This window comes from Metopolophium dirhodum, chromosome 2 (genome assembly GCF_019925205.1).
Source record: "Metopolophium dirhodum isolate CAU chromosome 2, ASM1992520v1, whole genome shotgun sequence".
Classification (NCBI taxonomy): domain Eukaryota; kingdom Metazoa; phylum Arthropoda; class Insecta; order Hemiptera; family Aphididae; genus Metopolophium; species Metopolophium dirhodum.
The window spans coordinates 26,746,856-26,770,222 of NC_083561.1; the positions used below are offsets into that span (position 1 = coordinate 26,746,856).

Genomic DNA, 23,367 nt, shown 5'->3' on the forward strand with positions numbered 1-23,367 from the left:
AATTAATATTTCTGTTGATGGTCAGTCCCGTCAAAACGTGTATGCAACGAGTACGTATTTACGTTTACGCTCACTCGCCGATTTAACCGGCTAAACATAATAATTTCACTATCGTCATTGAACGTCTTCGTGTCTAATAAACAGCAATATATTACAATATTATTGTATCGTCGTAGTTTGTTCACACGGAGATTCCAATGGAATTATCCGGTATGGACAGATTTTGCGGATCGACATTTTGGGTAAGTCTCGGGTTTTTGTGCCGATTTTTAGTGGTCGACTTCGGCAACTCGTCCCATTAAAAGAATATGTAAATATATAATTTTAAGACATTATTGTTTATGTTTAAAATACAATATCACCGATGTGTAGACGTCGACAACAAATATTATTGAATCATTGGTCTCGTATTTTTAGGACTGGAACTTGTCCTGGAATACCACCGATCCTGATGTCACGCCATGTTTTGAAAAGACCTTTCTAGTCTGGGCACCGTGCCTGTTTTTGTGGCTTTTCTCTCCACTAGAGATCTATTACTTGGTGAATAGTAAATACAAAGACATACCATGGAACAGGCTCAATATGACGAAAGTGGTATGTTTTTTTTTCTTCGGGTCTTTTAAGTGTTTCTGACATAGCTAGAACTTTTTATTTGGATATACTAACAAATATGAATATTATGATTATGCATACTCGAATTACCATTATTTGCTTTGGATAATTTCTACAGAATATATCCGCAAAATAGTTTGATAACTCTATTAAATATATCAAATATTATGTACATAATACATATATTTTGAGAAGTAATTTAAATTGTAAAATTACAATCATTGAAAATTTGAAATTTTCCTACTTCTAAAGTTTGTAAATTAAAGTTGTTGTACTTATTAAAACATCATTATAAATATGCTTATTTCTTACGTGAATGCAAAATAAACTTAAAATGTACTTATTCTATGTCTATATAATATATAATATGTAAGAAAAGTTCCTTTTGAAAAAGTAAAAATATAATTTACAGTATGCTAATATACCTGGTACCTATACGTAGTTGGGCAGATAAACATATTATTCTACGTTTTTCATAGTAAAATTGTCTAATATTATAGTATAAGCAGGTATTATATTTAAATCGCACATGTTCGACATCCTTATTTCTGAAGATATAAAATATTATTGACTAGTGTATTGAATAATATTTTTATATTTAAACTAAAACTTAAGATTGTCAGCTAAGCGATGGTTATATTTATTTTACAATAAATGTATGTATATATTTTTAAATTTTGTGTTACGATGTTCACAAAAAGTAGTCGAAAAAATGCTTTTTCTCGAATTTTAACTTAACAAATATTTTCTGGTAGAAAATTGGTTATTGCTGGTCTAAGAAGTAAAAATATAAAATTCTCTGTAATTTTTATAAGCGTTGTGAAAAATAAAAATAATATGAGAAAAATAGGAATTTTTATGTTTTTTTTTTAAAATTATTTTTGTGTTACTCAAAAATGAATAACCAAAGATATTTAAAATGCTTACGAAATATATGTTTTCTGATTTTTTTAAAAGGTTTATTAAATGTTTGCTAATTTTGAGCGACTTATAGAAACTTGAAATTTGAATGTTTACAGTTTTTTTCTATAAATGTTTTGCTTGGTCAAAAAGCTTGATACATGCTTCAATATAAGATTCAGCAATAGTTGTTATAATAGTAGAATAAATTATTAGAGATACATAAGAACTTTTTTTTTTATATAATATAAACATTTAAACCATAAATTTAAATTTTTAACATTATTCATCAAAATAACAAAATAACTAAAATTTGTAAACTCTTTTGTAGTTAAAAAAATTATAAAATATTTATTTGTAATAGCTAAAGATTGAAATTTTAAAACAGTGTTTCTCATAAGTATAGTTCATATTGTAGCCAAAAAAAACTGTTAAAATAAGATATGTGTAGTCCTCCAAGACATAACCGGCACTCCTATAGGTTAGTAACTCCTAGACATTGTTATGAAATGAGTTATAATTATTCTGTTTGTACGTATTGCATATTCATCTATTTTTATTTTGTAATTTTTTTTTGGTATTTGATATTTGAATATTTTATTATCATTTTATAGGCTGGTATATCTATATTATGTATTATATCAATATTCGATATTGTATATGCAACAATTCGATATTTATTGGGGATGGATGTATTTGGTGTAGATATCTATTCACCACTTGTTAAACTAATAACATTTGTAAGTATTTTGATATCAAAATATTTTTGTACTACATCATATCCGATTACACAATTTCGTTACCTACCTATATTATGTTTATGAATTGATTTACAGGGATTTGTCACAATCTTAATTTGTACCAATCGAGCTAGAGGGTTAAGGTCATCTGGGCTAATATTTCTGTTTTGGTTATTCTTGGCATTTTTTGGAGTGGTTCAATATCGAACGGAACTACGATTAGCATCGTATGATGTAAGAAGATAAATTATTACTTATTATCAATACTTGTATATTATTTAAAGCGCATAATTATTTTTCTTCCGATCAGGTACCATTTAATAATTATCCATTTATAAGTTATATGGTTTACTACCATATTATCTTAATAGAGTTTGTTCTAAGTTTCTTTGCCGATGCTGAACCTAGGAAATCTGACTATGAACCCATCCAGGTACATTTTCCAACATATATTCGTATTTATCAATTGTTTACACACATATCTGTGCAGTTACCTAATACATTTCTAGGTACCATGTCCTGAGATGAAAGCATCATTTCCATCGAAGGTATTATTTTCATGGTTTGACTCATTTGCTTGGTCTGGCTACAAGCGCCCCATAGAATCCAAAAGTTTATGGAATATGAACTATGACGATAGTTCACAAGAAGTAGTTTCAGTCTTTGATAAACATTGGGAACGTTCATTAATTAAAGCGATGTAAGTACTAAGTATTTATTAGGAATTATTATGATTGTAATAAATGAAAATATTTTTAAGTACTTAATATTATATTGTATGTTTAACATAATTATTGGCAGTTACTTTTTTCAGATCATTGGTTCATAGAACCAAAAGACCTAAACATCTTAATCTCTTTTTAAAATGTTAAAACAATGCCATGTAAATATTATTAATTATTTTTTTTTTATCGATAATTATAGCTTCAACGATATCTACCATTAGCTTTATAAATTATTACATTATGTATATATTTTATTTTTGGTAACGATTTGGTTACATTCGTATGGAGGAAATTGTGACTATTATAACTATTTAATTCTAAATGTATTTCTGCATTTTGATAGTCCTTAGGAATGACGTGACTTTTTCTGGCTGACAGTCGGGTCCAATTATTTCGTATAGGTTTGTTTGTTATTATTATGTTTTTTCCCTTTGTTCTTCGTTTATCTTGGTTGTTAGTGTTAATTATTGTAGATGGTCTAAATGGTCGTGTTCACTGTAGATGTATGTATTTAATTCGAAAAGGGCATTTGATTATCGATTTAGTCAGTTTTTAATAGCTTTGCTGTTGATAGCCGGGTACGAATGTTCAATTATTTTAATTAGGTGATTTGGTTCGATTTTATAGTAGTTGCATAGTTTTATAGTTCTTGCTTATCGCTGTAACTTTGTGCGTTTTCAATTATAGCTTTAAAATGTGTAAATTTGATTTTAATATTGCTGGAGTTATCGTTGAATATTTGTTTTGCTTATTCTAATATTATGTTAAGTTCGTTGTTAGCTTGCTAGTTGGTCCGCATTACTTTGACTTTTTGAAACGAAGTTTTTTATGGCACGATGCGGGCTGGCCGGGAAAAAACGTTCCTGGCGAAATACTATAATTTATAATATATTAAACAGTTATTTTAGCCAAAACATCCAATTTTTATTCCATCATACTGATTGATCTAATAATGCGATAATACTTTTTAAAACTGATTTGAATTCTTTATTATGTCTACTTAAGATTGGACAGTTCACTTTTTCCAATTTCACTCTCCCTCCCACTCCAACATCTATAAATTTAGCTTGAATATTTTGAATTTTCGGAATTTTCAAACGTTGATTATTCGGGATTTATTTGGAATTTAAATCAGAAATCTTAAAATGTGGATTGACTGATCTCAAATAGACATTCTAACGAATTCACATCAGTTTTCGGAAATATTATCGCATTATTATTTATTAGATCGATCAGTAGGATGGAACAAAAAAAAAGCGGGAGCGGTAAGTTGTAGTGACGGTTGTAGATTGATTATATATATCTTGCGTATATTGATAATATAATAATTACTATAATTAATAAAATATATAAGTATTGAATTGTACGTATGTAATATATTTGTTGTCACGCCTGCACCGAAAGTTTAGTTTGTGACCGCGGTGGAAGCGTTGGAAAGCGAACTTTTTCCGTCCAGCAGGCCGTAAAGTGGGAATCCTCATAGTGTCGGGAGAAAATTTGGAAATCCTCAAAAGTGCTGGGCGCGTATATCACGTGTATTCCATGCACAACCAGACACTAAAATCTATACCACGGTGTTTACAAAACATAAACTTTTGGTTGCATCTTATATACATCTATTTTTATTTCATGAAATTGTTTTCGTAGAATAATCTGATTGTTGCATGTATCCCTATAATATAGTGCTTTACCTTTGCCGTGATTGCATTTTTTCGTGCGTCGTTTGTGGTATAGACTAGGTAATAGAAAACGCGTATAACGCGATGATTTGAAACAGCGTAATAAGATCTGCATATTATGTATTTATTATTATAATTTGTAAATTATAACAATTTGGTGACCTTAACATCAATTTTAATGATAAGAAATCGGAAACTTTTAATACTATCCTTATGGACACATTCAATTTACATATGATAAATAATCCAGCAGAATCTACAACGAGAGATGATACCGCTATCGATGCAGTATTTTTAAGATATTTGGAATAAACTACATCACAAACATACGTATTATATTTCAGTTATCACAGGCCTGAATTTTCGATTGTTGAATATGATTAATATAATAGGAATTAAATAGTAATAATAATAACTTTCATTTTCATTTATTTTTCACATTTACTCATTGATAATTAATTTTATTTTGAATGGTTCTGCTAAAATGTATTTGTAATCTATAATATTTGTTGAAAAAGAAACTTCATTGCTACTGGAGGTCCCATGACAGCACTCACTGCTGTTAGGTTTTTATGGGTTTTGATAAAGATTGTGTTTTGTCCATTATCAGTTTCAATTTTTTTGTATTTATAGTAGGTTTGTGAGTCGTCTGAAGAAAAAATTCGTAGTACCAAAAATCGAAACCTTTTAATCTCTTTTTAAAATGTTTAAACAATGTCATATAATTATAATTTTTATTATTATAGTTAATAGGGTTTGTGTAATAACTAAAATATAATATACTTCACAGATTAAAAGTTAGTAAAAACGTAGCTTCCGTTAAAAATAAACCTGATGTGAGTATAATCGAATTATCGCCCGCAAAATATTCACTTAAAAACCAATACAAAGTATCAATTCTTCCTGTTTTGTGTAAATCATTTGGTAGTACATTTTTGTTTGGATCATTTTTAAGATTAATTGTGGATTGTTTAATTTTTGTCAGCCCTCAAGTACTTAAGTAAGTATTTAATTAATATTATAGTCTACACACAAAGTTATAAATAAGTATTTTTTTTAGGTATTTGATAAGTTTTGTTGGAAATTCGACAGAGCCTTTATGGAGAGGATATTTTTATATTTTTCTTTTGATGATGACAGCAATGTTGCAAACGTTAATATTCACTCAGCACTTTCATCGTATGTATCTCGTTGGTATGCGTGTTCGCACTGCACTTACTTTGGCCATCTATCGAAAGGTAAACACTTAAGTAGCCATTTGTGTTTACAGTTAATATAGTTCATAATAATTGCGTTCTAATATTTATTTTCAATTTTTTTTAGACTTTAAGACTTTCAACCATGGCAAGAAAATCATTCACAACAGGTGAAATAGTTAATTTAATGGCAGTAGACGCGCATAGATTTATTGATCTGATACCTTTATTGAATTTTATTTGGTCTGCACCACTCCAAATTTTTCTTGCTGTGTACTTTTTGTGGCAGCTATTAGGACCAAGTGTACTTGCTGGAATATTTGTGATGATATTATTAATACCAATAAACGGTGCTGTGGCTAATAAATCAATGAAACTTCAGGACAAACAAATGACAAACAAAGATCAAAGACTTAAATTAATGAACGAAATTTTGTCGGGAATTAAAGTAATATTATTGTGCACACAATAATGAACATAATTCATTTTTACATATTTATTTGTCAGGTCTTAAAATTATATGCCTGGGAACCTTGTTTTGAACAAAAAGTGTTGGATATTCGAAGAAAAGAAACAAATGTTCTTCGCAGTACTGTTTATTTTAATGCAGCTACTTCATTTATTTGGACTTGTGCACCACTTCTGGTATGAAATTATTATCTTTTTTATATACATTTTAAAATTTTATACACCTTTGTTATAAACTTGTAATATAGTGATTTAACAAAATATGGAAATTACTACAAAAACAAACTTATACTTATATTAAATGTCTATAACAATAACTTTAAATACTACTTTTTAGGACAAATTATCTTTTAGAATTAACCATGTAATAATTCTGTATTTTCATAGTGATAGGTAGGATCACAGGCGTTCCATTGTTAAACCAAAAAAAAAAATCTTAATTAAAAGTTCATAATATTTTTTTAATTCACATTCATATGACCACGTTTTTGTTTACTTAAATATGGGTAACATTTAAATGAACACCTTAGCACAAATTGCATGATTATTGAATGGTAGTTCAATAATTCTAGGGTGGTTGTAGTTCAAATATTGATATAGTTAATGTTATATCTTTAAATACCTACTTATAACTACTGCAATTTACGGTCATCGGCATACATGATAATAATTATAATATTTTTATAATGTATTTATATTTTATATATTGGTAATTTTTTTTTATTTATCTGTCCAATAATTATTTAATAATATATGCTATTTTATTATATTTAGGTATCATTATTAACATATTCAGTTTATGTTTTATCCGATGATAACCATATATTGGATGCAGAAACAGCTTTTGTTTCTCTATCATTATTCTACCTTTTACGTTATCCATTATCCTTGTTACCAAGGTTGGTGTCAAATATAGTTGAAGTAAGTTTTCTGCCTAGCATCGTAATAAGTGAATAAATTACTATTGTTTGAAAGCCTTTTTATTTTGTAGTAGAATAAATAAAGAGAAAGAATTAATATTATACTATTAAATAATATAAATATAAATATTTTCCAAAGGATATAGTAGGAAAATGCGTAAAATACGATGTGTACTGCAGGGGGTTGATAACTCGTCCGAATATGGTGTTCGAGAGCAGTTGTCTGCGTCCTTTGGAGTAGAGTTGGTTCTACAACCCCATGTTACTAGACCGTATATCTGAGTGATTTAGGGCGTGTTTCTGTAATATGAAACTAGGGTCTATGGGTTTATGTAGTTGTATAGTTGTATTGTACATTATATTATATATGGTTAAGTAAATAAGGAGTGGAGTGTATAATATTAGGTTTGGTGAAGATACATAATATTACCAAATTGATTATTTTGCTTATAATGAGAGATAATTAATTGTACGACCATACAGGATGCTCGAATGACCCAATATATATACAATATACACGTGTGAACGCATTCGCTTGAATGGTAATAATATTGTCGAAGTGCATACTGGTGTGGACGATGTGTCTTGGAGGATTTAACGGAAAAACTGGCTTGCGTTTAGATTTTTTCTGTTTGTTATATAGTACGATCTTTATTTAATAACTTCCTAAGTTACTTTCCCTATATTGGTGTGTATCAATTAAACGTTACGGTAAGGTATCACGATACGTCTATGATTTTATATTGAACGCTGCAACGTAAGTAACGGTGGTAGAGCATTTGTTTCGTTTTTTAGAGTGTCCGAACTTGGTGAGTGTGTGTATAAGACATTTATGTATATACCTAATGCGTATGTATAATATGTAAAATGTATATTGCATCATCTCGCATATTGTATGAATCACCGTAATTAATTATTCAGTGTTCATATTTAAGTATATACTATTAAAATGTTATAGACAAGTGTATCTGTAAAGCGAATAAATAAGTTTATGAACGCTGAAGAATTGGATCCAGATTCCGTCACTCATGATTCTGATGAAAGTATATGACATTTTATAATACAGATGACTTTTTATTTTATTTTAATTTAATTAATTATTTTTGATTTGTAGAGGATCCTCTTGTAATTGAAAACGGTACATTCACTTGGGGTGACCCAACTGATGCACCAACATTATCAAACATCAATTTACGAGTTTCAACTGGAAAATTGGTTGCTGTAGTGGGTACTGTTGGTTCTGGAAAGAGTTCTTTGGTGTCAGCTTTCCTTGGTGAAATGGGAAAGATTTCTGGTAGAGCTAACACGAAAGTCAGTGTACCCACAACTATTAATAAATGTAATTTGTTTAATTTGAATAAGAAAAATAATAAGAATAATAATATACTGTTTAGGGATCTATAGCATATGTACCACAGCAAGCTTGGATACAAAATACATCACTTAAGAATAATATATTGTTTGGCCAAACATTTGATAATAGAGTTTATAAAAATGTCATTGATGCATGTGCATTGAAAGCTGACTTCCAAATGCTTCCAGCAGGTGATGACACAGAAATTGGTGAAAAGGTTTCTATATAGTATATACCATATTTAAAAACTATTATTTGTATAGGTACCTATATGAAATTAATAATTTTATAGGGTATCAATTTAAGTGGAGGCCAAAAACAAAGAGTAAGTTTGGCAAGAGCAGTTTATAAAGAGAGTGACATCTATTTTTTAGATGACCCATTAAGCGCTGTTGATTCAAATGTTGGTAAACATATTTTTGAACACGTTATTGGACCTACAGGATTGTTGCGAAAAAAAGTAAACATTTTCTATACTTAATTAGCGTAATATTTATTTATAACATATCAAATTATTATTTTTATTTCAAAGACACGAATTTTGGTCACTCATAGTATAACTTATCTCAGAGAAGTCGATTTAATTGTGGTAATGAAAGATGGACAAGTATCAGAGTCTGGAACATATAAAGAATTGATAGATAAAAGAGGAGATTTTGCTGATTTCTTATTTTTGCACATGCAGGAACAAAATGAAAATAAAGTTGATGAAATAGGTAATATATTCATATTACCTATTGTATGTTGAATGCAGCTTCGCGCTTTGGCAAGTCTGTGCATAAACAAATTAAAAATTAAGATTAAGTTTTGAACTTAATTTAATTCTTGTTCTGCTAACCAGAGTTTTTAAATACAAATTACTTAAATAAATTCATAATATATACTATATAATGTTGCTTTAATAATAATAATCATATTAATAATTTTCCATGTTTATAAAGTTAAATACTACTATGATATCGGTACAATTATAATGTACAATTCTCAAGAACAAATTATAAAATAATTTAATCATAATGATATGAAATTAAATAAATAAGTTATTAATGTTTTTTAATTTCAAATTAATACCAAACATGTACAATTTTTAATTTAATTAAGATACAAAATAAAATTTGGATAACTTTACTTTGAACTTTAAATTTTTAAATTTTTTTTAGTAATTAATAAGTTATTAGAAGACGTACCTGCCGATTTAAAAGAAAAATATGTTATTCAGCAAAGTGATAAGAATTCAAATTCTTCAATGCAAAGGTAATAAAAATAATAATTATAATAATAAATCTAATAACAAACTCATTAATAGTAATTAATTAAAAATATTTAGGCAACTATCTATTGATTCAAATAAACCAGTTCCTCTACCTATGATGGAAGAAAAAGCCAAACTTATTGAATTAGAGAAAGCAGAAACCGGTTATGTATGTTTAGGGTTTTAAATAAATATACAAACCAAATATATAATTGTATAGGTATTTTCAACAATAATTTTTTTTTTATATAAATGAGTTTTAGGTCAAATGGGATATTTACACTCAGTATATTAAGTCATCTGGAACTATTTTTTGCATAACTTCAGTTTTATTAACATTTATATACCAAGGTTTTCATATATTATCGAGCATCTGGCTGTCAATATGGTCTAATGATGATAGTTCACTAACTCGTGAAACCGAAAATGATAGTAAAAGGTTTATGCACTTAACAGTTTACGGACTACTTGGCTTTGGTCAAAGTAAGTTTAAACATTAAAATTTTATAAATGTAAAAGTACATAAATAAGCTTTTGATCTCATTTTAACTTAGCATTAAGTTTCTATACCAGGTTTAGTTTTATCTATTCATTTCCATTTTTTTGAGCATTCATGATTATGACTTTTTTTTAGATTTTATCTTTTTGATATTAACAAAGATACTCTTAATACATATCGACCGTGTTTTGTTGAAATGGTGCAACCCACATAATTGAAATTGTTCAGGAGGGACTAAAATAAATAATGTTTTTAAAAATGATACCGTTGAAATCGGTCAATCTCGAATATAAATTCATACAGTACACATGTTGATAATTTGATAAAAAGTTGTCATTCTAATGGTTAAATGTATGCGAATTATATTTATTATCATTCAAAGTGATAATAGTCGTGGTACGTGCCCTTTTATACATCCGATTCTTGAACTCCCTTCTTATGATAAATCATAACCAAATAACTAAAAATTTTTGATAAACGCCCTTTTAACATGTTCAGTATACATTTTATTTTACATATATTTGTGTGGAAAATACCCTTTTTACATACTTTTGTTTTACTTTTATTTTATTAAAAGGACGCCTCCATTCAGTATAATTTTTATCAGTTGAACATATTTTTTATCCAATAAACTTTTTTTTACAGATAATGCTCCTAATTTTTTTGAAAATATTGATACCAAAAATTCGATTTTGATTTTTTGAGGGTTACGCAATTTCAACAAAACACCGTCGAATTATATTATTATTTATATTGTTTGACATGTATAATATTACATAAAATACATAATATAATAAATTATATTACATAATTTACAATTTTCCAGTATTATAGTACCTACTTACGACTTACGGATATATTTTGTGCATTTTAATCATATATTATATATATTATTATGGTAACACGGCGTCTTGGATATGCAATCTAGATACACCTAAAATCCGAAACCGTACATTTTTGAAGAATTTTAATAAATATATTATGTTTTTTTTTTTTGCAATTGAAGAAAAAGTAAATTTATGAATTATGACCTAACAGTGTCGTAGGAATGTAAGTTTGGTGATAGAGATTGGATTCCAAAAAATTGCCGATTATACAATTTTTACCATAAAAAGCCTGATTGTGCACATAATATTTGTTGATAATTTAAATATTTATAAATTATAAGTTGATATAGAATATTATATATTATATAATAAATTGTATGTGCATTTAAACTGTGTTTATTTTTATAATATTATTACTCTTTAAATGTATTATCTCATCAAAATATTCTTGCTATTTTTTTTCTCTTCTTTTCTTATTTAATTTGTGTATTTATGATAATTACATTTTTTTTTTTTAGTTTTTTCATCGATAGCATCATCAATAACTTTTTCGTTGGGCACAATACTTGCTGCTGAAAAGTTATATAAATTGATCAACGCACGCATCTTTAAGAATCCACTAAGCCTGTTTGATACAACACCTGTTGGACGTATATTGAACAGATTATCTAAGGACATTGATACCATTGATAATGTATTACCATTATTGATTAAATTACGTATACAAGTTACAGTTTCGGTAAATTTATATTTAAATTTTATACACATAACAAAAATATGCTTTGTGTATAGCTCGTATATCGTTGTAAGTCCAAAATATTTGAAAATACCCTAAATACAAGATACAATACTGAATACAAGTACTATATTATATTAATATGTTATACCACTTACACCGATCAAATGTTGTAGGAATATTAATTAAAGTATATTTCATATAAATAAAACCATATAATTAATTCAGTAAAATAATATCTATGAGAATTTGTTTATCAATCGAATTATAAAATGTTGATGGTACATGTGATAATGTATGTGAAAATATAAATACTAATAATTCCAACAATAAAAAAAAAGATGAAAATTTAAGACAATTCATAATTTATAATTTGAATATACCTGTATATTTATAAACTATGTCATCATTTCAATTTTTAAAGAATTTGATACAAAAAAAAATGTATATAATAATAAATTATATATATATGAACTCAGTATATTAGACACGACCTAACTTCAGTTGGAATACGTAGCAACTATAATATGAAAAAATAATACATAAGAAAATATTATTGTACCATTGAATGAACATAGGGATTTAAATAAAAAATAAAGCATTAAATCAATCAACTTTCTCACATGTTTAACATCCATTGATATTATGCTTGTCTTATACGAGGTAATACATATAATGAAATACATATTTATTTAGATCTAATAGTAATGATTTTATTGAAATATAAACGTTATGATTCACTTCTTGCGTATATTATTTTTATATCTACTAACACTAAAATATGATAAGCTTGTGTGTGCATGTCGCATAAATGTCATATCATTGAGGAGTAGTAGTGTTCACACAGATCCTCCTCTGCTGTCGGTTCAAACGGAAAAAAAAAAAAATGTCATATCATAACATACAAAATGAATAATCTAATTTATTTAGTTTAAAAATATAAAAAAAAATTATTATAATTCTTTTGTTTCAGGTCATTGCTACTTTGATCGTTATCAGTTATAGTACACCTATATTTACAGTGATTATTATTCCTATTGCTATAATTTATTACATCATACAGGTACCTATTTAACATTAATAATAATATTTTTCAAATTTCTGAAAATTATTTTAAGATTTAACCGATATTTTAACTTTTATTTAGAGATTTTTCGTTGTGACTTCGAGTCAACTGAAAAGACTCGAGTCTATTTCTCGTTCACCAATTTATTCACATTTTAGCGAAACGATTGCAGGGGCTACATCGATTCGTGCTTATGGTGCACAATCTAAATTCACACTTCAAACCGAACAAATAGTGGATTTGAACCAGTCTTGTTATTACCCAAAAATCGTTGCCGATAGGTATATTATTATTCCTGATAATCATTTATCACATATCCTAAGTACTGATATTATGTAGTACAATCAGTGGTTAAAGCGGGAACGGTTTTGAAAGGGTACTATAATCAACAACAATTTAGGTGTGTTCCTGAGTTCTTACCTAAGTCTATATCCAACCAATCTGTTTTAACTTTTGAGAAGCCGATGGGTTCTAAACTTCCATTATTTTTTTCTACTACACACCTAGTTGTCTATAAAAACATAAAGTCGTTTTAATTTTATATATTTCATTAAAAAGACAAATAAAAACTAATTTATATTTTTAATATAACATTAATACATTTCATATTAATCGTTCCTTCCCTCCCCCCTTTGACTTTTATGACTTAAATTAAAGAGGCATAATCTTGCCTTAAATAAGAAGGGGACTCCGTCCCCATCCGTCACCCCTTTAAACAATGGATATAATAGTGTGTAATAAAATGGTTGCGTCCAAAAACCACACACTATTTTTAGTGCTAAATAACGGATAAGATAATAAGATATATATGCAATAATAATGCTAACATGTTTAAAGTCAGTCTTGTGTAGGTACACCGTACACATATATTATCATAGTGGTTAAAAAGTTCCATAAGGGAGTGTAAATATTGTCCGTCCAATTGAAAAACAAAAACAAGTTAGTAAATACATAATAGTAATATTTTTGATTTTTAATAAAATAGTATTTTTTTTAGGAGCACTTGTTTAATTTTTTTTGAATTTGAATATATATAACTAAATTTTTTTTGTTTGAATAAATAATAAATTATAAATTATACATATATATATATACATTATAATTTATAAAGTATTATAGTTAAGATGTTTTTGGGGTCAAAATCATAAGTGTGTGGTTTTTGGATACAACAGTTTTAGAAACTGTGTGGTTTTAACCTACCAAAAGTGTGCGGTTTTAACTTATCAAAAGTGTGCGGTTTTAGGAGTCAACGAATAATATATTAGTTTGATTTTATCTTAGATGGATAGCTTTAAGGGTAGAAACAATTGGTAATTTTATTATTTTCTTCGCATCGATGTTCTCAGTATTGGGAAGAGATACAATAAGTCCAGGTATTGTTGGTTTGTCCGTCAGTTATGCTCTACAGGTATGAATATACTTATTTAAAATAGAGAATAAGTTTTCTTAAATTAAATTTTTTCTTATTAAGATCACACAATTACTCAATCTGTTGGTAAGAGTGACTTCTGATGTCGAAACTAATATTGTGGCCGTTGAGCGTATTAAAGAATATGCAGAAACACCTCAAGTAATATTTAATAAAATATTATTTATTTTGTTGATCATATACAAATATTTATTTTTACTTTTTAGGAAGCTCCATGGGAAGTACCATCAACTCAGCCACCCAGTGAATGGCCTACTAGGGGAGAAATACAATTTCAGAACCTTAAACTTCGTTACCGTGAAAGTTTAGATTTAGTATTAAAAGGTTTAGATTTTTTAGTGGAAGGAGGCCAAAAGGTAATTATGGGGGAATATAAAAAATGTGCTGGTAGAACCAAGTTACTAAATTAAAGACATTAAGGTGGGAATAGTTGGGCGTACCGGAGCCGGAAAATCGTCTTTGACTCTTAGTTTATTCCGTATCGTCGAAGCTTCCGAAGGATCAATTCTTATCGATGGCGTTGATATATCTAAAATTGGATTGCATACGTTACGTAACCATCTCACAATTATTCCTCAGGTAATTATTCAGACATTATCGATAGTGTAATGAATCAAAAATATGCTTGCACGTTGATGAAATTAGTTAAGTACTTTTAATAAAATATAAATTATGAGGCTTAGAATGTCGACTTTCTTTACCTTATTTTTACTATCTATTAAAGCATTTATTTTATTATTATTATTATTATTATTATACGTATTTACGTATCTAGGGGTAGTGAGTACCGATTTATAAATAGGGCATGTTGATAATCTTGCTGAAATTTTCTTCACATCCTGTGTTTTTTTCTGATTATTGGAGTGTTTGTTTGAAGATTAAGTGATGTTTTGTTGATTTTAAAATGTTTTTAGAAAAATATTAATTTTAACACGGCCTCTAGCTAGTGCGGTGAGCGTAATACGTCTTAGCTGTGTCGACATTGGGAACGTCGATCGCGACGATGAAACTGTAACGCATGTAAACGGAATAAGAGCGCGCCACGTATTCCGTTAGCGGTCTTGTCCCTTGGGAGTAGACTTAGATGTTCAAGTACCGGTCAGGCTGCTGAGGGCTGACTACTGACTGACTGTCGTGAATGATTTGGATGCCACTTAAATCATTGATCTTTCGTAATTGTTGTTCGATTCCACACTATTTTTATTTATTTAAACAGTACATAGGTTATTGCACATTTTATGATATTAATGTCAAAATATATTAAATGGGTATTAAATGTTATACATAACTTTGACTATTATCATGATACAAACAACATTGTATGATCGCAAAAGTCCAGATTTGGTTCAAGTTCGCGCAATACGTCACTTGCTTACCCGTAATATCATATGGTTATTAAATTATTATGACTATACACTACGCGTTGCTTCGACGTGCTCATCGGACGTATGTGACTGCCAAAAAGTTACGACCATGCCTTGTTGTTTATATCATGATTATTATAAAATGGACAATGGTACATGGTACAGTTATTGTATTATTTTTAAGAATGATATAGTTAATGCCTTTGGTATTAAGTTATGAAGATTTGTGGCGTAATAATGTGAATATCATCACAGTAGGTTGAAAAAAAACTAATAAATTAATTTTTTTTAATAGGATCCAGTATTGTTTTCTGGTACATTGAGAATGAATTTGGATCCAACTAATAGTAATACGGACGCACAGCTGTGGAGTGCCCTAACACTTGTCCACTTAAAAGCATATGTTGGGGGGCTGGCTAGTGGTTTGGATTATGAAGTGTCTGAAGGAGGAGAAAATTTAAGGTAATTTTAAACAATAGTTAATGTAATTATTTATTTTTAATTTTTCAAAATCAATCGTTGCGTGGGGCTCATTTACAAATAAAAACAATAAATTGTTGTAAAGTGTCATCCGAAGATTCTAATATTTTTGCTAGACTTATGGACGTGATATTTAAACCGATATTATCTGCACTTAAGTTTATATAATATAATATACTATTATCTGGCATACACATTAAGCAGTGGCCAGTGGTTTATAAACAGTAAACAAATTAGCAAAAAAGCGGCTAAGTGGATGTCGCACTGCTGTACAATAGATTACAAGTGGGTCGATATCATGGATGGTATTAAATTTTCATTTAATGATATAATATCATTATATACCAAAAACGATTCTGAGCGGAGATGGTTTGTCAGTCTAGGGTATTTTATATTATATTTGGACTGTTATTAGTTATTACTCATTATTAAGAAGACGTCTAACCCGCAGTGTTGTATCCGTAGTCCGTACATACGACATAGCAAATTTTCGTTCGCTAGTTTCAATAGAGTGCTGTTAGTTTTGATATTAGAGTTAATTGAACTTTTAAGTTTTAAGTCACACAATCTGTGTTCTGTCGTTGGTATCTTACGATATTTTAATTTTTATAGAGATATACGTATGAAATAGCACTCTATTGGAACTAGCGAACTAAAATTTGCTAAGTCGTATGTGTGTAAGACTGTTACAACACACGCAGATGCGTCTTCTTAATATGGTAAGTAAAGTAAAAGTTAAAAGTTAAAATTAACTTAACTTTTAACTTAACTTTTACTTTTTAACTCGTTTATGTCCAGGCTTGAAAAATTCCTGTTTTTCCTTAATTTTTTTTCGGTTTTTTCCGGCGCTTTTGAAAACTTCTTGGACATTTTTACTTTTGACCGCCCAAAATGCCAACTAGATTCACTTTCCTATCAGAAAATACATAGTTGAAGAAAAATCGCTCCACTCAGAATCTAAAAAAAATATATACATTGATAATTATATTCAGGTCAATATTAAGAATTAACAATGTATTATTATGATCTATATAATCATTAAATAAAATATTGTGTTTCAGTGTGGGCCAAAGACAACTAGTGTGTTTGGCGAGAGCATTGTTGAAGAAGACAAAAATATTAGTGTTAGACGAAGCGACGGCGTCAATCGATTTGGAAACAGACAATCTCATACAAGCAACCATACGATCGGAATTCAAAGACTGCACAGTGTTGACGATCGCTCATCGTCTGAACACCATTATGGATTCTGACAAGTACTTAAACTAAACAAAATAATGTGGAACAGAGTTTTTGGATATAATTTATATATTGAATTCATTGTTCCCGTGCAGGGTAATTGTGTTGGACAATGGTTTCATGATCGAATACGACTCACCTGCCAATTTGGTACGAGACAAATCGTCGGTTTTCTATTCGATGGCAAAGGATGTAGGTCTAGCGCCATAACGATGTTCGGACAACGGTGCAACACTTAGGTTCTATACCCTTAAGATAATTTTACTAAATATGTCGTAATATCTTGTCAGATAATTTATGAAAATGTCACATCATAATAATTATTTCGAACGACGTGTCCACATATTATAACCTGCACTGCAGGGCGAAGCGTGCCCAATCGAATTCTGTCTTTGTTATACTAATCGTTCGTGTTATGTTATAACTTATAAGTATAATATGTGCCTATGTAATGTATTAACTTGTTGTTTATTTGGTCTTGTATTCGTGTTAAAAAACGGTTGCGTACCTATATTAGAATTTTAAAAAGTTTCAGCATAATATTGTGTTTAGTGTGGTACGTTTTATTGACACAACGACTAATATTCGTATATCATCAAAAAAAAAATACAAATTATAAAATATATGACTATCGTATTTTGTGTAAATAAAAAAATAAACAATTGTGCCAAAACGTTCGTTTTTATAAATATTTGTATTATTATGTTTTTGTGCGCTCGACTCTTGTTCACCGCATACAGTTACGCTTGTGGTTGACCAGTTGAATAGCCTGTCGGACCTCGGTGGCCGCCACCTCGCAATCCATGAACGGCAACCATCTCAGCCACGAGTACGAGCAGTATCCGTCCGTGTTCTCGCGGCTCGTCGGCAGGTCCTTGACCGCGTACTCTACGGCTGCCTTCCGCGCGTCCTGCTGCACCTTCGGCGATTCCAGGGCCGTGGCCAAAAGCGCCTTGTCGTTGCCCGAACGGCCCTCCAGCCCGGCCACGCTGTACAGCAGGTCTGCCGGAAACCCTTTGGAGTTGGCTTGCACCAGCGCATCACCCAGGTTACTGACTCCGGCCACCTGTGGGGCGAATCAAGGTACAGAAAACACATTAAATTACGTGTTTGGAAAAATATATTTTTCAGTGGCGTGCGATGTGGTGGACTGGGTTTGCAAGCGATCATCAGTAGATTAGCTGAATATATATTATGATGTGTAATAACTTATTACTAATAAGAGTTTTGGGGGACTTCGGACTTTTTTTGGAAAAAATTATTCATTGCACGCCGTTGTCCACAATGTCCGATAATTATTATTACTTTACAGTTAGACTTGAATGCGGTATCAAGCGCGACAATTTACAATTACAGCATTGGCATAAAAAAGCAAATGAGCTATCGTTTTCAAAATTCAACAAAAAATCAGATCTTATGAGATTTTTAACAGGGTATTATTTTTATAACTGACACAATTTATAATTATTATTATAAATTATAATACTCGTGTGTTCCCAGCTGATTTTGTAGGAAGCGTGTAATTCGACTGTAGGATCAGTACTTAAGGGGCCTTGCTAGTTGTTACTGTCGTCATTTTGAGATCAAAAGACCTTAAGTTTTAACAAAATTAAAGTTAGGTTACGTTGTCCTATATTGATTCTGAAAAGAAAATTGAACTGTGCTGAAAACTGTCTATAATTATGTCGTACCGATCACTTTGTAAAAATTAATTTATTTTTAATGTGAACTGTATCACAATATAGTGAACTTCAAATCATAATTCAAATTAAAATTCATATTAAAAACAAAAAGTACGATCTACAGACATTTTTCTGCTGATTTCAATTACTTTTTCAGAATCAATATCCATTTCTTGACAGGTGGCACTACTGGGAGCCTTCCTACTCTACAATTAATGTTATTTTATGTCACCACACTTACTTTATATACCTTGTCGTATAGATTGTAAATATATATTTTTAAATGAAAAAAAAAAAAAGTTGTCGGAAAATTCGTATGGGGAATTTTATATTGTTATATATTGTTATCGAGTTATTCACATATACCTAAATTGTACCGCGTACGATAGTGGTACCCACATTCAATTTCATTTGCCCAAATAATCATTTACAACTACTAAACATAGATCCCGGGCGGCTAAGACAAGAATAAAAATTGCCTAAATGTTGCCCCTTAAACGATAATTTCGGGTGTAGGTATTCCGAAACAAACATTTATACGAGAACGCATAAATTGCGAATAATATTAATTTATTGGTTGATTTTATTTACAACATAATATTATACCACACTAGTACACTACTAATCGAAATTTATATTGCTAATAATTTTGATATAAATAATAGTTATACAATATCTTTGAAAAATATTACGCGGATCAGAATCGGAATTATAATATGCAATAATTTTATATCATTGTACTCGAATTTAAAACATCCATTAAGGTGACGTGGTCGGAGGTATACTCGAAACCTGCCGAGCATAGTTCTCGGGGTTTTCAATTTTTCCCAATGTTGTGTTGTCTACACGTGGTTTTTCAGGCGTTATTTTTATTTGCAGTTGGTTTGAGATCACTATCGTTATCAGGAGAAAAATGTAGGCAAATTAATATGACGTTATTTTGGTAACTTAACATATTGCCTATATTAAATTTTTCAAAAACGGTCGGTATTGATACCCTTTAATGGTTTTTTTGTTATCAACGCACTTCCGTACTAGAAGGTGGGACAGTTAATGGATTTTATTATGTTCACTGTTGTCATTCAGTTGATAGATCAAAATATTCAAAATCAATTTATTAATGGACGTGAAATATATTATATACGCCTGATAAAAATGTAAGTACTTCCAATGGTAGTTCCAATAAATGTAAAGATGTCTGAATGCATAAACAAGATTACTTTGCATCGGTCGGAGGACTTTTAAAATTTAAGCAATTTCTTGAAAGGAATAAACATTTTACATTTTATTAATATTTAATTTTTTTATATTAAATATATTAAAAACTATTATAAATAATGAATATAATATGCTCAAACCAAAGCAAATTAAATTTCTTTATCGAATCAAAAATGTTTAACATATTTTTTAAATCGAACCACTAGAACCAGAGATGTAAGGCTCAAAAGTTTCAAAAGTTTTCATTACCTATCGGCTATCATATAGTGATTGATACTATTATTGAAGTATTAATTAATTTTAATAATTAAATCAATAACAGCTAATATATCACTATCATATAATTTGGTAAGGGATGAGATGTAAAGTATAATAAACAATTTTAATTGTAAAACAGTATACAAATCAAAAAAGGTCTAAAAGAGCAAAATTCAAAATTTCAATTTTTTTTAAAGTTTTATTTTGCCATTAAAAACATGAAATTTTACATCTCCGAGTCTTAAAGTTAGAAGGGCCTATTATAACCTTAATTTTTGTCAGTATCGCAAAGGTTTTTTTGATGAAAAATGTAAAGGGTTTGCAGGGGCCTTAAAACAATATAAAATATGATAATATCGCTCGACAAAACTGTATGACTTCAGTTAGACAAACGGATGTTTTGATTCATTACCTATCAAGTTAACTATGTTTTAATCGAAGCTATTTTTAGTATTTCCAAAATTGATTTTTTTATAAAGATATAATATTAAAATATTTTCGTTTATTGGTACTTCTGCTGAAAATACAAATGTTAAAAATCGCTTCGATTAAACCACATCTGACTTGTATCCATTTTAGATTCTGAGCGAAGCGATGAATGTATTGGTTTTATAATGTAAATTATAATTGTAATGTTTTTTTAATTTTTAATTTTTTTTTTTTTTGTGTCTGTCATCACTCATCACCTTTTAGGACAGTAAAAATGCTTGGATTTTCTTCAACAGTAGTTTTTCTGATAGGAAAGTGAATCTTGTTGGCACTTTGGGGAGACAAAAGTAAACATTTCCCAGTAGTTTTCAAAAGCGATGTGAAAAACAAAAGAAAAATTAAGGAAAAACGGGAATTTTTACGCAAAATCTGTTTTTGAGAAAATCGATTTTGGTTTTTGGTGTAACTCTAAAACAAATGACCGTTGGGACATGAAATTTTGACTGAATGTTTATAATTGCATTTCCTATACACCATAACATTTTCCAAATATTTTGACTTATTTTGAGCTGTTTACGGACATTTTCAGTTTCCATTTTTTTAGTTTTTTTTTTTCTATAAATATCAATAAAATTTTATCTGTTGAGTAAAAAAACTTGAAAATTTAATAGAAGGCTCCTAGGTTATTGTTTCAAAAGCAGATGAAAAAAATTAAAAATCCTTAGTCACAGTTTTTATTCATAAGCATTGAAAGTTGACAAAATACGGAGAAATTACGAAAATTATCAAATTATTTTGAGATGAGAATTCATAAAAATTTTTCTTTTTCTAATCTAAGATTTGAAAATGTAATACAAGATTATCCATAAGTTGGTCTAGCTTTATCAAAAAAAAAAAATGTCTACAAGAAAGTCAAATTAAATTTTTATGAGCGTTTGAAATACATATTTTTACAACATTTGATATTCACTCGATTTCTCGTGTAACGATTTTCGTATTTTGTTGTAATAAAACAACGTATGACTGTAGATACTTGAAAATTTCACTAAATTTTTATATTAGTATTTTCTATACACGATAAAATTTTGAAAATAATTTGACTCTTTTTGAGCTGTTTACGGACATTGTCAGTTTTAAATTTTTTTAGTTTTTTTTTTATAAATATCAATAACATTTTATTTGTTGGGTAAAAAAGCGTGAAAATTTAATATAAGGCTCCTGATATATCGTTCTAATAGCAGTTGAAAAATATTAAAAATACATAGGCACAATTTTTTTTTATAAGCATTTTAAGTTCAAATTTTAACAACATTTATCAAATTTAAAATTTAACAATTATTTTGTAGTTAAAAATTGATAAAATATTCAACTATCATAGCTAAGGATTGAAAATTTTAAACAAGGCTTCACGTAAATAGGTTATTTATAAATTACTTTATTCACAATAATATCATCAAATATACTTGGGAATATCATAGGCTGACTAACCATTTTCATTCAGAATCGTTTTTCTTATAAAATGATATTATATCATTGAATTCAAATTTAACACTATCCATTACAGTGACCCACCTGTAACCTACTGTACAGCAGAGCGATATCCACTTACCCAACTATTTTAAAATTAAATTCCGTCGAACCAAAGTTTCAGTAAGTTTCTTACAGTTTTGTCAGGTTATATTATAATCCCACCCTTTTTGTTTAATGACTGCTATCAATTATCATCTCTTATCGTTAGGTTGTAGGTGTAAAATATTAGTTAATTATATACTTATGAATATAAGTAACAAGGAGCAGACTGTTATATTATTATGTGTTGAAAAAGTGAAAAATCATCAAGTATGAAAAATAAATGTAAACCGTCAAAAGTTATCGGATAAGTAGGTACCTACGGCTGATGATAATAATTTAATCGCGAGAACTCGTCTATCGCGGACTGTAGTTGATGTTATGTGAAAATATGTGTACAATTATAATATAATAAAAAATAATATATAATTTAAGAAAATAAAATCGAAATTGTGGAAAGGTGCTGCACGAGCGTATAAATAGTCGTAATCCGTAATTGTATTAATTTGTTTACTCTCTTCTCTTCGCTTAAACCGGTTTCGTCGTAAAGATGGCACGAGTGTTTTTATACGCAGTTTTCGAATTTTTACGTTATTTTATCCATTATCGGGGCCTGTCCATACAACTTTCTACAAATATATTTTATAAAAATCGTCAACAAACACTTGTTGTCAATACGGGCTTGTGCGTGAGAATATAATAGTGTTATGATAACGTGCGAGTGA

The 23,367-nt window shown here is 28.9% G+C and overlaps 2 protein-coding genes across 5 annotated transcripts in view; one reads left to right on the forward strand and one right to left on the reverse strand.

Moving 5' to 3' along the window:
* Positions 1-42: 42 nt before the first annotated feature.
* On the forward strand, positions 43-18,050 carry LOC132939764 (multidrug resistance-associated protein 1-like). Of its 3 annotated transcripts, XM_061007116.1 has the most exons (29): positions 43-242; positions 418-594; positions 2,127-2,252; positions 2,349-2,486; positions 2,563-2,685; positions 2,762-2,952; positions 5,447-5,656; positions 5,717-5,894; positions 5,980-6,300; positions 6,360-6,497; positions 7,095-7,241; positions 8,199-8,283; positions 8,355-8,551; positions 8,635-8,811; positions 8,887-9,054; positions 9,127-9,310; positions 9,755-9,848; positions 9,922-10,015; positions 10,110-10,329; positions 11,691-11,911; positions 12,882-12,971; positions 13,056-13,255; positions 14,256-14,382; positions 14,446-14,544; positions 14,610-14,759; positions 14,824-14,982; positions 16,063-16,229; positions 17,309-17,503; positions 17,582-18,050. In XM_061007116.1, the coding sequence occupies exons 1-29, from the start codon at positions 198-200 to the stop codon at positions 17,694-17,696; spliced, it is 4,536 nt and encodes a 1,511-aa protein (XP_060863099.1). In that variant the 5' UTR covers positions 43-197; the 3' UTR covers positions 17,697-18,050. The 3 variants fall into 3 exon arrangements, with proteins under 3 accessions (XP_060863099.1, XP_060863100.1, XP_060863101.1); XM_061007117.1 differs by lacking the exons at positions 43-242; positions 418-594; positions 2,127-2,252; positions 2,349-2,486 and having other exon boundaries at positions 2,568-2,685; positions 2,743-2,952; XM_061007118.1 differs by lacking the exons at positions 43-242; positions 418-594; positions 2,127-2,252; ... (1 more) ...; positions 2,563-2,685; positions 2,762-2,952 and adding an exon at positions 3,309-4,242.
* The window catches only part of LOC132939767 (uncharacterized), a 36,267-nt gene continuing 30,926 nt past the window's right edge, over positions 18,027-23,367 (reverse strand). For both annotated transcript variants that reach the window (XM_061007120.1, XM_061007121.1), the window contains exon 2: positions 18,027-18,552. In XM_061007120.1, coding sequence (XP_060863103.1) covers positions 18,214-18,552 — 339 coding nt within the window. In that variant the 3' untranslated portion in view covers positions 18,027-18,213. The remainder of the gene's footprint in view (positions 18,553-23,367) is intronic.